Consider the following 16516-nt stretch of genomic DNA (forward strand, 5'->3'; position numbering starts at 1 on the left):
TATTCAAAGGAAAAGGGAACATCAAACTCAGACAGCCAGCAGGGCAAACAGAAGGATCCCCTGAACTGCTGCCACGCTACAGAAATTGAAAATGGAGTCTCTTCTGGATTCTCCTCCACCTGGATGTGTGGGACTTGCCTTTTGATGCTGGCAGATGTCAAGGGTGTGGGAGAGAAGCACGGGAATCAAAGACAGGCAGAGGGAATCTAAGCAAAAATATTTTGGAAGTGTGAAATGTAAAGCTCTCCCTGGAACTTTAACTCATCCTCAGTGAGCACACACTGAACGAAAATGTGCTTTCAGATGAATCACAATTTTTATCTTAATGTATTACAACCAATGTGGGATATTTAGTTTTATTCCCAGAACCCTAAATTAAACCTTAATCAAAACTTAACTAAGCCCTCACTTGCAGTGCTATATGCAGTTTCAAGTTTTACATTAAAAAAATAAGGTTTTACAGATACTTCATACCTCTTTGTAGTGGAAAAGAATGAAATCTGATTTTCTGGACTAATTTCTCTCATGTTCTGCATTAACAAAGCACTCAGCACAGGACACTAAGAGTCCAAGAGTCCAGACTAGGACAGAGAGATTCAATAATGCTCAAGACAGTACGTAAATGTGGTCCCATTGCCACTCTGGATTCCTGGACTTACATGGCTTAAAAGACTGAAATGGATTATTCAAAGACCAAATTATATATTAAGCAGTCAGAAATCTTCTTTTCACAGAAACTTATATAGAAATCAGCACATGTGTAGGGAACACACCCAACCTCTTTCTAACTGAAATGTGAACTCTCACAACTAACCTTGCATTTAATTTTCCTTTTTACCTCAAATCTAGAGCTGGAAAGGTACCACCTTTCTAACACCAGGAAACCTCCCACTGTTTTCAAAAACTCCTCTGACTGTAACGTCGTTATTTTTAATCAGGAAAAAAAAAAAAAAGTGCTTTGAACATTAGGAATCGCTGCAAAACACAGGAGGCAGAAGCTGAAAAAGTAAAGACACCTCCTTCAGATGAAAGGTGGGGAGAGAAGGGAGAGAGCTCTGTCTTGCTGCCTGAAGAAGCACTGTCCTTTTGGGGTACAATGTGGTTACAGCAAACTTTACAAAGGAAACTGTATAATTTCAGCAAAAATCTACTTGAGAATGGAAGACCAGGAGTCACCAATTCTGAAGGAGTGTAAGCTCTCTAACAATAAAACCTGTTCATGCTAAATAATTTGTGGTATCAGCTGGGTACCAAACACATGCATGCACTTCTGCCCATATTACATACACAGAGAAGTATTTAGCCAATTTCAAAAAGATCACAAGAGGTGAGGTATTTATCATTTGACTGCAATATTTGTACTATATTATATACTTAAGAGCAGAAAATCATCTGATTACCAAGATGGGAAAGCACAGTTTTGCCATGACACTGTTGAGTGGAAGACTATTTTTTCGCCCACGTTAGCTTTCAGGTTGGCAAACCTGCTGGGGGCTTGCATGTAAAAGACACAAAACCAAAGCACCATCTAGTCCGAAATAAATTAAAAAGAGTCAGAAACAGGTGTAAGAGTCTGGTGGATCAGAGAAGTGTGGATGTGACCCTCACCAAGAGGGAGTCCACACACCGTTGTTTTGACTTGTTCAGCCTTCTGTGGCAGCGCAGCCTGCTGATACACTCGAAAGGGGACAAGAAACCCACAAAAGCCTATAGTTCTTCCTGTGAAATCTACAATTCCTCTCCCTCCAAATGCCATGTTTGATTACTGGACTCTAGGGAACAACGTTACAGAAAGAGAGTTCAGCTCCCTAGCATAAAAGAACCATTCTTCCTTGGCTGCCAGAGAAGAAAATGTAACTGCTGTGTCATTCTGCTTGACCTCCTTAAAATGACAGAGTTTAGGAACTGAATAGGAACACAAAGAGGGGTAAAGGATTTCTGCCCTGCATTCCTGCCAGCTGCACCTGGAGGACAGATCTCTACATTACAATATAAAGAGCAGGTATAATTCCCTCTTTTTTTCTTTGACTTGTCTTTTACTAATGGTGATTTGTCCCATCCTCAAAACCAGAGGGTTTTTTATAAAAAATGATGGAATGAGACAGCAATGAAGGGAACCAAATCCTCTTCCCTTTCCTCTCCTTCTTCCATCTATTGGCACAAGAGTATTACCGCTGCCTCAATACAAGTAGACTCCTTGCCCACGTACCAGGGAGCATCTCTGCAATTCCAGTGCGTGAAATTAAGAGGTTTTCTTCTCCATTTCATCTGACTAGTTTGAATTACGGCCAGCCTAACCAGGAGCAGAAGCAGCAGCACAGTTCTGAAATCAATGTTTAAAATGTCCGTGTCGGGCTGAGGAACAAAAGCCCTCTCCATGAGCTGGTACACAGTGTGAGGCTGTTGCCAGTGATTCACAATAATACATTTGCTTTTTGCACGGCTGTGTTCACACCGCAGTTCAAACAATAGTTCCTGCCTTAGTGAGGAAAGGAGAAAGATAACCCTGGAGTCTGAAGAAAGGGAGGGGAGCAGGCTCAGCTACTCTGGAGCATTTCTTCTTCAGAAGGCTCATATCGCGCAAGGAGGACATGCCACTAGGGAGAGAGATGAAAGGATTTACTGTTTCTCATTGGCTTAACTTCCACTCCAAGCTATATAAAGACTTCAAAACTTCAAGTATCCATATCCCACAGGAAGATACTGCGGTACTGCGTGTTCTGCAGTCTTTACAGACTTTGGAGTCAAATTGCCAGCATGCCCATTTGCAATATTTCTTTCTCAAAGACTGTTTGCACTAATCTTTTCTGGATTTGACCAATTGTTATGTAGTTTCTATGAAGTATCTAATACGAATTTTCCGTTTTCTCATAGCAAGCTACAGGTTGCTTTTAAGGTTGATAACAAAAATTAAGAGACTATCAAGATATAAGTGGAATTTCATGGTTTGTTGAAATTTGTGTATTTGGATTGCCACTGTGAGTAGAAGGTAGCTTCCCAGGCAAAGGCAAAGTAGACCTGAGTGTTAGCAGCGCATCCTTTTCATCAGAATAAAGAAAGGAAGTCCTTAAACCTCAGATCAAGGCCTCTGTTAATCCTCACTACTTGTCTGGTGACCACAGGTGAACTGAATCTGAAGAACTTAGACTGAAGGTGACAAGTGCAAATACTGAACATGCCACCAATCAGTAACACACTGGCTCCAACCAAATACATGAAATTTTAGCACTCATTTTTAAAATGCAACAAAAGGCACTTGAAATTCTGTCCTAATATCCACTAAGGTTTCCTATATAACGTGAGCTTTTGGGAGTACAGTGAACCTGATTTCTGTCTCCTACAGACGGACTTCTATATAGCTTTTAAGATAGTGGGATGGTGACTTAGAAAATAATCAAGAAATCAAGCTTTTTCCCAGCAGAGTAATGACATATCCATGACTGAAAGGAACTGATACTCACCCTAACTTTTCTCAACCTGCAGACTACACACAGTTAAAAATAAGAATAAAGGGACACTTTAATACGCTGAGAAATTCTGAACATATGGTAAGGAAAAATGTCTGTATTCTGATGCACACCAATTAAACTAGAAATTAAGAGGAAAGAGGAAATAGAAGACAAAAAAAGGGAAGGTCAAAAGCAAAAGGAGAGAAAACCAACCTAAAAGGTTTCAACTAAAAAGAAAAAAAAAAAAAAAGGTGTACCAGGGACAAGAAAAAGTTACTTTCATCTATTGCAAGATGTTCATTAAGATCATTTTAAAGTAGAAACTTTCAGACTGAAAGCAAAACTTGGTAATATTAAATAAAATCCTGCTGATTTAAATCAAAGGAAAACAGGAGAGAGCTAAACAGAAAGCCCCACAGAGATACAATAAATTGAAAGCTAATTACAGTAAAAACTGAGAGAGGGAAGAATATTAGAAAGTGAAATGAAAACATTCTGTAGTTCAAACAGGATTGAAGGAAAGCAGTATAAAAGGACTTCGATAACTAAAACAAAAGGAGGAACCCTATGGAAAACACTTTCACTGAGGTATAATGAAAACAAAATGTGCACACAAATTGTTGCATAATAAAAGACAGAAAGGAGAGAGAGAGAATGAATAAATAACAGTGAAATGAGAATAACAGTGGTACTCTTTAGTGCAGATGGGTCTTCTCATTCCAAACACACTAAGAGGAATTCTTCACCTCAAAATGAGTCAAAGACAGAAGTGACAAAAACGGTAGCCCTGGTAGCAGTGCCACGGCTCATCGGCTATCATCTGGCCAGTCACAGCACACGCTGTTCTAGCAGTATGCAAATGCATAAGCCACTTCCCTGACATCATGGCAAAGGCTGGCATTTATTCCAGTAGTAGCTGAGTGACCCCTGTAGACACCAGGTCAACTCCCTTAAGGACAAGTTTCTGCGCTCTCAAAGACTTAAATTTTTTGATATTTTAATCCTAAACCAGAATCTCCTCTGGCTGTAGTGTTTTGTTTCTTTGCTTACTACAAACAACGGGCCTGAAGAAAAACATTAATTAACGTTAAAGTTTTACTTGCAGCCTTCACTTTATCTTGCCGCTCTTTGTCTATACCTGCACACACACACAGCTTGGAGCAACTGAGCTTAGTTCCTGTCATTGGCACTGGATCATACACCACAAATTCATTTCCATATTTTACATCGTACCACATAGTAACACTCTAGTGTTAAACAGTCCTTTTCCAACTCAGTCTCCAGAGATGGAAGTACTGAGAAGAATATATATAGAAATTGTTTTAAAATAACAAGCCTTAAAAAAAAAAAAAAGTCTCCAATATTGTGAACTTGTGCTACTTTCAAGCATTTTTACTCTTGCCTTTGGGGGAATGGAACTAAACAAAACAGTCTTGAGCCATGAGGGTGTGAGATAATGCCATTTTCACTTACTGAAGAAAATGACCAGCAGAAGACGGTAGATTAATTTTATATGGAGACCATAAAATAGAATAAAGTATCTTTATGAAAATACATGCTTTAGCACAACTTCTGAGAAACACTGTCAAGACCGTGAATACAAGAAGTCCAATTAGGTGATACCTGTGTTCCTTTCTGTCACCAAAAACTCCATAATTATACATAAACGGGAGTTACACGTAAAAGCAATTCATCCCCTTTATGAAGTAGATGGTTGAAATACAAATACAACTGCTCAAAATAATGCAAGACTGGAATAGGTGTTGAGCCGTATTAAGCAGATCATCCTCTCCTGGTGCCTGAATGCAAAACAACAGGATGGGACCTTACTCATAGGGAAGGAAGGGGAGCAAAAGACTGTGAAAAGAACTGTGAGAAAAAAAGTGTGTAAGACTGAACAGAAAAACAGGACGGACAGAAAAGACTTTACAAAACCTCCAAAAATAACAGTTGAGAAATTTGTCAGGCACAATGCTGTCTAGAAAGACCTTAATTGAAAGCAAAGAAACTGCCTCTTGTTGCCTTTTTTTCTACAGCGTTCTGTGAAGAAGGAACTGTCTGGTCTGTCTTGATAAACAAAAATGAATCTGACATCCATATATCTCAACTTCTCTTTCTGACAAAAACAATCTGAAAAACCTTCCCAAACATGAATGAATAGCTCCATGCCTGAGAAGTTGCAACACCAGTGTTAAAAGCAGCATTGAAAGAGAGAAATTGTTAGCTTCTGTTCCTCTTCAGCCAAGCTGAAAATAACTACTTGAAAAATACCTGAGAATTTTGCAAGAACTAATGTGGCACCCAACCGCTTCTGGGAAGTGCTACAGAAAGGCTTGCAGGTAAAAAGGAAATCTTTGTTAGGGCAGTAACTAATTACAAAGCATTTAGGTAAACTGAGAAGCTCTAGTGCAACACCTTCCGTCCAGTATGGCAAAAAAAAATTCAATGATACCACGAAGTAAGAAAGTCAACCTTGAAAAACACTAACAGAGAGAAGCTGTGAAAAGGACAGATAAAGCTGAAAAGTAATTTCAAAAAGAATATAAAAATAAAAGTTCGTCACCTGCATCTGGCTTCATGGAAAGCATTAACAATTGTTCCCAATCCAGTTTTACCTGCAGTAGTGTAAAAGGGAGAACAGGGATTTTCCTGAACTTACATCATGCAAAAATTCACTGATTTTGTAGAGAAAGCTCCCTGGGAGGCACACTTGGCTCAGCTCAACCTCATCATCTAAAGTAACGGTCAGGGAATCAAATAGGAAGAAGCAATTCTAGTGAACAACATTAGTAGCCTCCCTGTGGTGGTGTTATGGAAATTCCCCAAAGACAAGAGAGAGAATTATTTAGATCTGAATAAGCTTTTAACATCTGGTGTGAAGTCAGAGACCCAGCTAAGGGCTGGGAGAGACGGTGAAGGAACAATTCCATCAGCAGTGGCAGTGGAAGGCTTGAATTGTGGGTCAAATATCAGTAAAGGTATCTAGAAAAAATTAGCAATTGAACAACGTAGAAATAACGGAAAGATGATGAGACATGGCCAAAGACACAGAGGCTGTAAAACTGGTCACAGGTCTCCAACTGTCTTTCATGTTGGTATGCCATCAGCTTGAACAATTGCCAGTGAGAAACACTGCTAGATCTAAAACTACAAACTCCATGAGAAACAGACATGAATTCTCAGAAAGATGGATTTGGTTCTCACTTATTGGGGTATGCCATAAGAGATACTGTATAACAGTCAAGGGCAAACTCACTTTGTGGCTATGTGCTAAATGACATTTTGTATGGGATGCTGCCACGAAAAAGGCTGGTATTTTTGACCAAAGATGCTATTTTCTGCTGTTTTTTTCCTGAGTGCATTCACAGAAATGGCATTTTCTTGTAAAGCATTAGGATTGTGTCAAATTACTTAGCTCTGGCATTTATTTCTCCCCTGCAATGAGAACTGTCTGCAAGTGCTCAAACCCTGGCTAGCCAGCTGGGTCAAAAGTGGAAACAATATCTTGCTAAAATATGTTGATCTTGGCAAGGATCTATTCAACACATTAAATGCACAACAATGCATTTAAATAGAGACACAAAAAGCAAGCTTGCTAGTGCCAAAACAACCGGGAAAATAAAGCCCATTTCCTGTTCTCAATATGGCAAGTAATAAAAAATATCTGTTAACAATCAAATCAAGCTGACAAAGCAATGTTAAAATGGCTTGGAATAGAGCCAAAAAAGATCAGAACAGATACAGAGAGAGAATATGCACTGGACTGTGAAGTCCACTTGCATCATCACAGGAAGAGACATAAAAACCAGCATGATGTACATTATTGCTATCATCTATGAAAAGAGTTGGGGATATAGTTAAAATATCAAAGAAAGATGGACAGACATGACATAGGGGATTACAGTTCTGTCAAAGACTTGTGTGTGTTTCTTTGTTCAGAGTTAGTTCTTCAGTATGAACACTTTCTTCCTTGCTCATTCCTAATCAGAGCTACTTGTATGCATTTACTTCCTAAACACTAGCCGTTATAATAATGTATTACTCTGGTGAGAGGGAGAACATACACAGGCACAGCATACAATTAAGATGCCTTAAAATCTAAAAGCATGGATAATTCAAGGATGCCAGGCAACTAAATGGTAGCAATACCTTTACTCTAACACCTTCTAAAAAAAAATAAATAAAATAGTAACCCTTTGGATAATCTTTTCAACGCCCCTTCTTTAACAACTGAGAAGTAGAAATCACTAATTTTTTTAAATTTATATTTAGACTGCAATGTTTCTGAATATTTGCAATTCACCAGTCATCTAGTATGCACTGTAATGCCATTAGGACTACTAGACCCTTATTCATCATTTTCATATGTTTTGTTCTGATCTATAGCATCAAACAGACGCAAGACGTGGTTTTGTACCTGGGAATGCAGGTTCGTCAAAGTATTCTAATATCAATCCATGTTAAACAATATCAGCCTATACAAGCTTCCCAGCTGAATATTAACCCTGGTTCCCGAACTGCTACAAGCATAAGAGAACCTTCATGTGTGAGAAAGTTGCCAGCTGATACATTTTTATTTTTAGGATGGAAATAGAGAGCCACAAGCATCTTCATAATTTAATATGGAAAGTACTTCAGTCACTGAAATACTATTATATGCTTAATTTGCCCACGGAAAAGTACATGATAAATTTATTTTTTCAGTTCAGAGGTGTATTTTTTTTCAGTTACATCGTGTCTTTCAAGAGGAAAAAAAAAAAAAAACAAACAGCTTCATGTACATTTCAAAAGAACACAACAGATCTTCTCTTAAGCACTGTAAATGGGAATTAGTAGGGCTTTTGGACTGACAGCGTTACCAAAACGGGGAAAGAGAATACAGGATAAAGCAACATGGCATGCAAGAAACTGCGCAGTCTTGAGATTTTGCTTTGCTTCCTTAATCAACCAGGCAATGGCTTACATAGTTTCTAATGATCTGTGACTATACAAGGGCATGGCGTTAACACAGGTCTGTGAGGTCTCAACACACTGTGACAGTGTCATTAGTGAAAAGGTGGGAACAAGGGGTACCTCCTTCATCAGATGGCCTTGTTATCTCACTGCAGTAAGAAAAGGTGGGGTTTGTGTCAGAGCCATCTGACTTATAATCTCCCAAACTGGTAGAATGTAAATACTGCTTACTGTAACGGCTTGCTCTTTCTACAAAGGTAGAAAGAAAGAATATCACAGTAAATAGATGACAGAAGTGCAAAGACAAGCAGCAACAAAAATCCCAACACTGCTAACATTGAAATTCATACACTGATGGCATTAAAATTACAGAAAAGTGAATTGTTCACAATTTTGTATTCATTAGTTCAAATGGTTGCTTCAAAATCAGATACAACTAAGCTTGTTCTCTGCTTTAAAAGAATAGCAGAAATCAAAGGTAGGATCGAGATACTGGGAAAAAAAAAGGATGACGATGAAGCATATGAAAATTTCCAGTGGAAAATCAAAATGCTTCTTTATCCCAACATGCATACAAGTGGCACGTGGAAATATTGCGGTATGAAATTCAAAAGTTCCACTTTTAAAAGTAACACTATTAGTAGCAAAGAAAATACATGTGCAAAATTAAACTTTCAAAATAAACACTTCTAGGGAGAAAAAAAACTTGTAGACCTAAAACATTACCTTCTCTCCTTTCCTATCTACCCTTAAATTATGAACACCTTGGAGTTGCAAACAATAGCACAAGGCAAAGTATCATGTGCCATATAAGCAAAATGTTCACAGAAAATTTTCAGAAAATATTTCTGAAATTTTAGCAAGGTCTAACTATTTGAAAATTCTAATTATAGTGAGGACAAAGTAGGTCAATGCTTTTTAAGCGACCACTTGTAAGTGGTATGAATAACTGTTGTTTAGGATAAGATTTATTTCACTATTTCTTATCTGCACATGTGATTACAGCTGAAGTTCCGATAAAACACTGCTTCTAAAATACTACAGTTACATATATATATATTAATACTACAGTTTTTTATATATATATATGAAAACATTCTTATATAACATATGGCTGGCACATTGACCTGAAAATTTACTGTATCAACTTAGTTTCATAAACATAAAAAGCTGAATTGTGGAAAAGTCAGGATATAAGCAATACCAGAAAGCATATGCAGACTCCTAGACTGAATATTGTCCTCCAGAGGATCAATGTCGAAGATGGAGCCAGGATCTGTGCGCCAAACTTTAAGATCTTTTCCCAAAGCACAGAAATTGTATGACAGACAAACAACAAAGGAAGTAAAAGCATGAAAGGAATGAGTTTTAACAATCAGCAACCAATTTCCTTCACCTAGAAATTAACCAAAAGATCTAGACATTCACCTGAAAGGACTGGAAAGCATTAATTTCCTGATTAAAAGAACTTAGTGCATTCATTTTAAGTGTTGATATTATTTTTAGGAGACTTTTTCTCCCCATTTTTGTTTTCCTTTTCTAAATATGACCATAGCATTTTCTTAAGTCTAAATAAATGGAAACAAGTTAAATATCACATACCAGAGGCTCTTTTCCACTAGAAGAACCAATATCATCAGAGCTACAAAATTATTTCCCCAGTTCTCCAACAGCATCCTGACTCCAGGGAGACGCTGCAGTATACATCCCTATAGCTAACAGGTGGCAGTTTACATCTCCACCTCTGACAGAGGCGCTACAGGCCCTCCTTTGCGTACAGTAGAGATCAAGTCAGCCTAGCAGGCAGATTCAGTGGCGTAGTTCATCTTACGCAAAATAAGTTTCTACAAGTCGCTCAATTCATATAAACTCCAAAGTATCCATCTTTCTTAATCAATGCAAAAAAATGGAGTAAGGTGACAAATTCATCTGTAGCAATCTACACTGTAGACATCTACAGTTGGGTAAAATGAAGCCCACTCTTGATCTTAACCGGCAATTCTCTTTGTCTTCCAAATATCTAAGTTTCCTGGGACACAGACTTAGTGTGGATCCACTACCCCACTATCGAAAAGCATTTTTGGAATTCAATGCATGGGTTCAACAACAGTAGCAAATGTAAGATTTTCAGCTTTAATTCATACAAGTTACTAATATCTCTTGAGTTCATATGTCTGAACTGGATATTGAAAGAAAAAACAAGTCCATAAGAAATAACAAATTTTATATCCAAGTTTAAGTTATAATCACAGCAGAAAAGTGAACACAGATTCAACCGTGTTATTAATAAACATTTAACAAATAATTACAGTGTTGTACAAGTTAAGAGGTGGCTTATAACAAATGCAGAAGCAACTTCAGTGTTAATTCTTGATCTACTCACATCAATCTAATACATACCATTCATATCTGCTATGTCTAAAAAGAAAATAATCATTTAATCTCACCAAACCAGTTTAAAATAAAACCTTGATGTAAAGCACAATCAGTTAAAGCACAAATCTACCATATCACACTTTTTTATTAGTGGGTTTTTTCTTGGGCAGACCTGTCCGCAAGATTTACTCAATGCATTGAAAGTAGGAAAAATAATTGTCTGCCCAACTTTGGTTTTTTGCTGGTTTGAGTGCTACCAAGCTAAATAATGGGTTGGTAGGTAAAGTAGGACTGTGGGGACCCCAAATATGTCATGTTTCAAATGATTAATAGCCTATAGGCAATGGAAAGAACAGACAGAGCTAATAAAGTAAATCCCATGGCCTTAGAATACATTCAATGTATGTACATTATGTGTTATCTACTGCAGCTCCCATAAGGCAAGGCATGGTGTTAACTCCCTCTTGACAAGATGAATAAAATCCAACACAAAATCTTTTGATAAACTATGCGTTAGTCCTAACGGTGATAAATTATGCAACTACATAAAGCACTGACAGGCATGAGAGGGGTGGGGGACCTAGTGAATGCCCAACTTTTCCTGTTTGATCATGCCTTAGTAAGTAAAAACATAATAAGTACAGCTTCATAGCAGCACCAGTGCAGCAGCCATTGATTTGTATTGATTTTACCCATGTCTCTAATCTGAAATAACATACATGGTATCAGAATCTTGGCAATTTATAGCAACAGTCAATTTTAACTTCCTGGTAACTTTTGCCAATTTAAAATATCCTTATACTCACATGAGAATCATGGAGCCTCTTTAGTCACAGATTCAAAGCTCAGTTAGATTAATTTATCTTGATGGATTTAGAATGGCTTTAGCATGGTTAATACTAGTGCCTATTTTCCAAAGCAATGGCGTTAATTTTAGCAATCAAGCATTTGAAAAAGTCGTTACAGCTTCACCGATAACTTTTAAAAAAACGAGATGGAGTCTAACACAAGAGGTGCTTTTCCTAACTGGCTGAACAATTATCAGCTGGGAAAAAACTCAAGAGACTCATAGTTGTTTTTTTCAGTCTGCAATTTTTTTTTTCTAGCTGCCAAGGACATTCCATGAGCAGGGAGCTCACTGCTTCTTTTTAAACAAGCAGATATTATAATTGCAGTTCACTGTGAAAAAGTGTTATCTGAAATATCACTGGATATTAGGCTGACAGGTTTGTCATGGCCTCTTTGCTTTAAATAGCTGCACTATCTTTTGCTGTTTGGTGGGCATGGGGAGTTAAGAATTCCTGTGTGTTTTGATACTGGAGTATTTTAAGGTGATAAACAGTACTAATATCTTGGTTACTTACAGCTCAAGAATTTATCTCAGGGATGTTCTGTTTAAGAACCAATCTGTTTGTGCTAGCATGCCTTCAGTTATTGAACACGGGATTGCACACATGATTCTTGTGCAGGGCTACAGCAGACATGCAATGCAGTACAGAGTAGGAGGTTTGAAGTGTGCACTAAACAGCGTATTGCAAACTCTATATTAAACTGCAATTTTGCAGGAGCTTTTCTCTCTCTCTTTTTGGCTGCACCACTTCTAGCTATGGAAGTGAGTTCAAGTGCTTGGGTCTCTACAGACAATGATTTCCTGAACAAGTTGTTGCCCTGGATCCAGAATGCGTGACCCTCGGAGACTTGCATGGTCTTAAAAGCATCAGTATCTTCCGCAGGCAGAGCTCTCTAAACACTCACTTCTGAGAAACTCCTTCTGACATAAGGCTGTAGCTACAGTCATGAAAAGGTGGTGACACAAAAGGAAATAAATACACCTCTTTATGTGGTGGAGACTCATTTGGAGACTTCAAGAAAAAGACTGAAGAAGCATCTGCCAGGAATGATAGCGATACAGTTAGCCCTGCCTTAGGCGGGAAGATGGGCTATGTGACCCACTGATTAGTCCATTTGACCTGCAATTTCTCTGATTTTTGAGAGGCAGACTTAAAGTCAACCCTTGCTATTATTACTATGTATGAAGGATTTTAGACTACTATCTCAGCATGTTTTTCCATATGTAGGGGTCTACACTGGGGTCTACACTGTTGTAAAGCACAGAAAAAAAGGGCACACCAAAGGAAAAAAAAGGAGAAAAAAATAAAAAATGTCAGGTTACCATTTCCTTTGCCATAGCAGACTTGATAGCTTTTAAGAAATTTCAAATATCCATTTTGATTTTGAACTGGCATTTATTATGAATACCCCAAATGACATCTTAATGCAATACTCTGTCTCTACATACAAAACCAATCTGTATTCTACCCCGTGAACACCTGGTTTTATCTTGGACCATGTTTTGGAACATCACTTCTGAACACCGGTGTTTGGCTTACGAGAGGTCTAATGAGTTATTGATGAATTACGTGATATTGAGCTTGAGATATTTTGAAAGCTGTGTGAAATCCTAAAACAAGAGGTAAGTAGAGAAATTGCTGACTAACAGAAGATGAGATCTCAAACTGGTCTGCCACGTTTAAACATTGAAATCTTGGAGAATCACAGCTTTCATCATCTCTCTTCTGTGCAAAATGAAGATTATTGCAGATATTTTGGACTATCTTGATGAGTCAAAATTCAAACTTAAAGTAATAGCAACAACTACCCATATTTAAAAAAAAAATGAAACTACAGAGCAAACGGTAACATATCTCCCATTCATTCCCATTATTACTTCGCTAGAATCTGGCCTTGAACCAGTAGTTCAACGCAAGTTTCATGCTGAGAAAAGAGTGAAAATGAAATCTGGAGTACTTTTTCTTGATTACAATGGAGAACACAAGCAGAGGCTTTCACCTTCCCCACAATGTTTTCAACAGCAACAGAATTTAACAACTTACCAACAATTATTCCAGGTCTTCTATCCATTTCAACGATATGTGGATGCACACCTTTATACGCTGCATCACTCACAATTTGGGTGTTTTTCCGCACGCGCTCTGTTACAGGATCATCTACCACTGGGGTGAAGCCTCTGCCCTTTGTCTTCTCAAAATCTTCATGGTATTTTACCTAGGAAAACAAGAAGAATTAATTTTTTCCCCAAGCTGCAATTGACAGCAAATGGTTATTCTATGCGGGAATGCACACATATTTGCTTTATGAGGCACTTATATTCTTTAGGGTTTGCACCATAATAGAATTGTTACACACATGAGATAGGCTGGATGGCAGGCCAAGTCTTTTCTATCTCCCTAATTTGATTTCCTGATTTTTTTTATCATTTTTCCATTTGTTTTCCATTGCTGCTGAATTAGGCGTTAACTCAAGCAGCAAAGCATCATCTTACAGTCACAGAGGACAGGAAAGGCCCTCAGGAGGTCATCTGGTCTCTTCTTCTCCAAGATAGGATAGCTCTCTACTGATGTAGACAACCACATCTGTCAGTAAAAAATGTTCCAGCAGTAATAGTTCTAAAGAACCCTAGTATTTTCGTTCACTGAGAATTTTGATTATACAGTTTCATACAAAAGGTACTTTTTTTCTCTTTTGTTTTATCATATGCCAGCTGGCTTTAAAGATAGGTTTTTAGAAAGAATTGCAGTTATTCTAGAGCAGGCTGCTTTCCAAAAAATAAAAAGAAGAATAAATTAAAACCAAGAACGTTAGGGTAGAAAGTGTTACAAAACCAAGTGTTGGAACAAAACCAATATTAGTAAGAGTTACAAAGGTAGTACCCCTGATTACGCATATTCACTTTTTTAATTGTCTGAATCATCAAATAATTAAATTGACAAACATTCTCACACAGGCAAATGCACACAAAACAACTCATTCCAAGAACAAAAGTCACGCAGAAACCAGGAACGTGCACAGGCACAAGGTGAAGTGTGTCACCTAATCCAGTCAAATTGTGTGATGCTCAAATGAGGTGTGTACTTTTTTAAAGAAAAAAAACAATGAAACAAAAGAACAGACATTTAACTGTTAGAAAACTGTTTATTAGTATTTTGAAAATGTTCATTACAGTCATATGCAGTTAGCAAACACTCCCTTGACAGGCATAAGAAGAAAATATTCCTTCCATACTCGAGCAGAGAGTTTCATTAGTTACCTATATTAATGGACGGCAAAATCCAGTGGAAGTCAAGTGCCATTCTTTAGTACACTCTAGTTATAGGAAGAAAGTACCCTACCATTGAGATGTTGTTTTGTGTTTCTTTGACATGCCTTAGCTCAGGTGTGTCTAGAAGCACACTACGTCTACCTTTCATCTGCCTCTGATCACTGCTGTACTTGACCTGCAAAACAGCAACAACAGCACACGTGAGGTTTTTGTTTACAGTAGAAAGGATGGTGAGACTCACACCACGCAACGGTATCCTTTCCAAATCACAATTTCCGATGTTTTTCTTGTTTCCTTCTTTACACTCATTTTCTAGTAAAGTATTTCAGAGGGAGGATACAGATAAGCTAGTATATTGGTAAGGCTAAAGGGCATGTTTCTTCCATCAATCACTCAAAAAAATAGTATTTACCTGAAAGCTGAAACTCTTGACTGTTTAAATAACATAAATGAAATACGTCATTTATCAACTGAAAAATAAGACAATTAATAAGAACACACCACTGTGACTTGGACATTTTTAAAACGTATTTGTATGGCTGATGATAAGCTGCTACCTTCTTATTACCCAGACAGATCCAGATTCTGTCCTCAGTCTGCTTCCAGATGGGGATTTGCTGAGAAACCCTGAGTCCCCAGGGAATTCAACTCTTACAGCGGATTAGTCCTTTGGCAGCCTTCTTACTCCTGTTCAGTAGCTTGGTCTTTGGTAGCAGCACAAAAACAACATGTCTGGGAAAAATCTGAATATGCTGTTTTCAAAGAGAACATCTGGGCCCTTTTTTGTTTTGTGCATCAGTAAGAACCGAACCTCCTATGTCACACTTCTTCTAATTAGCTTCTTTTGTGGTGTTTTACATGTAAAGATGCAAGGTTAATTATCTGTTTAAAAAACAAAAGGCAAAAAAACCCAAACCAACACCCCACGCTCAAAATTGTACACCAGTAAAAGTAGTTTGTCCTACTTGTTGGTTCTAGAGTGAGTACTCTTACAGTTTCTTCTGGCTGGTTGAATTCTTCTACTAATGGAGTCTCTTAGCTCCTACATTGCATTGTAAACTGTGCACTGAGTGTTAGTAAATATTTTAGACTTACCTATATATTCACACTCAAAGTATTACCTCTCAAATCAGTTGCGCAAATCTATTTCAACACGCATTTGTGACGTGAGAAACCAAATACTGAAATTGTCTAAAACTCCTTAAAATTACATATTAGCTAAGAACAACATACCTATGAAGATATGAGTCTTGGTGTCTATGTTTCATAGGTAAATTTGAAGTGATGTACAGAGAAACAGAATTATATGGTACTGCATATTCTTCAAACCCTTCTTTATTAAATAATAAATTTTCTTAGCCAATATATTCAGGTACATATGCTATACATAGGGCATTTTCTGGACAGAATATTTACAGCCAATGTAGTTTGGTTTTCATCTACCGCTTATTAACACAGAGGAGTATTTATCCCTGTAAATCTTGAGAAACAAAGCAAGGAGTCACTCAGGAAAAAAAGCTTAATTTTCAGAAAAAAATTATTTAAAGTCTAGAATTGTTGGGAAGTTTTCGTCTTACTTTCAACTATACGCCTCAAAACTAACTGACTTTGGTAAATA

At 37.6% G+C, this 16516-nt stretch overlaps 1 protein-coding gene across 3 annotated transcripts in view; it reads right to left on the minus strand.

The window, feature by feature from the left end:
- NEBL (nebulette) overlaps positions 1–16516 on the minus strand; it is a 276747-nt gene that overhangs the window by 21875 nt on the left and 238356 nt on the right. The window contains exons 22-26 of one of the 3 annotated variants that reach the window (XM_054191076.1): positions 16342–16343; positions 14969–15073; positions 13673–13844; positions 9607–9699; positions 8523–8651 (exon numbers count right to left, since the gene is read on the minus strand). In XM_054191076.1, coding sequence (XP_054047051.1) covers positions 8523–8651; positions 9607–9699; positions 13673–13844; positions 14969–15073; positions 16342–16343 — 501 coding nt within the window. The remainder of the gene's footprint in view (positions 1–8522; positions 8652–9606; positions 9700–13672; positions 13845–14968; positions 15074–16341; positions 16344–16516) is intronic. The other 2 variants (XM_054191074.1, XM_054191075.1) reach the window with 2 other exon arrangements.

This window comes from Rissa tridactyla, chromosome 2 (genome assembly GCF_028500815.1).
Source record: "Rissa tridactyla isolate bRisTri1 chromosome 2, bRisTri1.patW.cur.20221130, whole genome shotgun sequence".
NCBI lineage: Eukaryota > Metazoa > Chordata > Aves > Charadriiformes > Laridae > Rissa > Rissa tridactyla.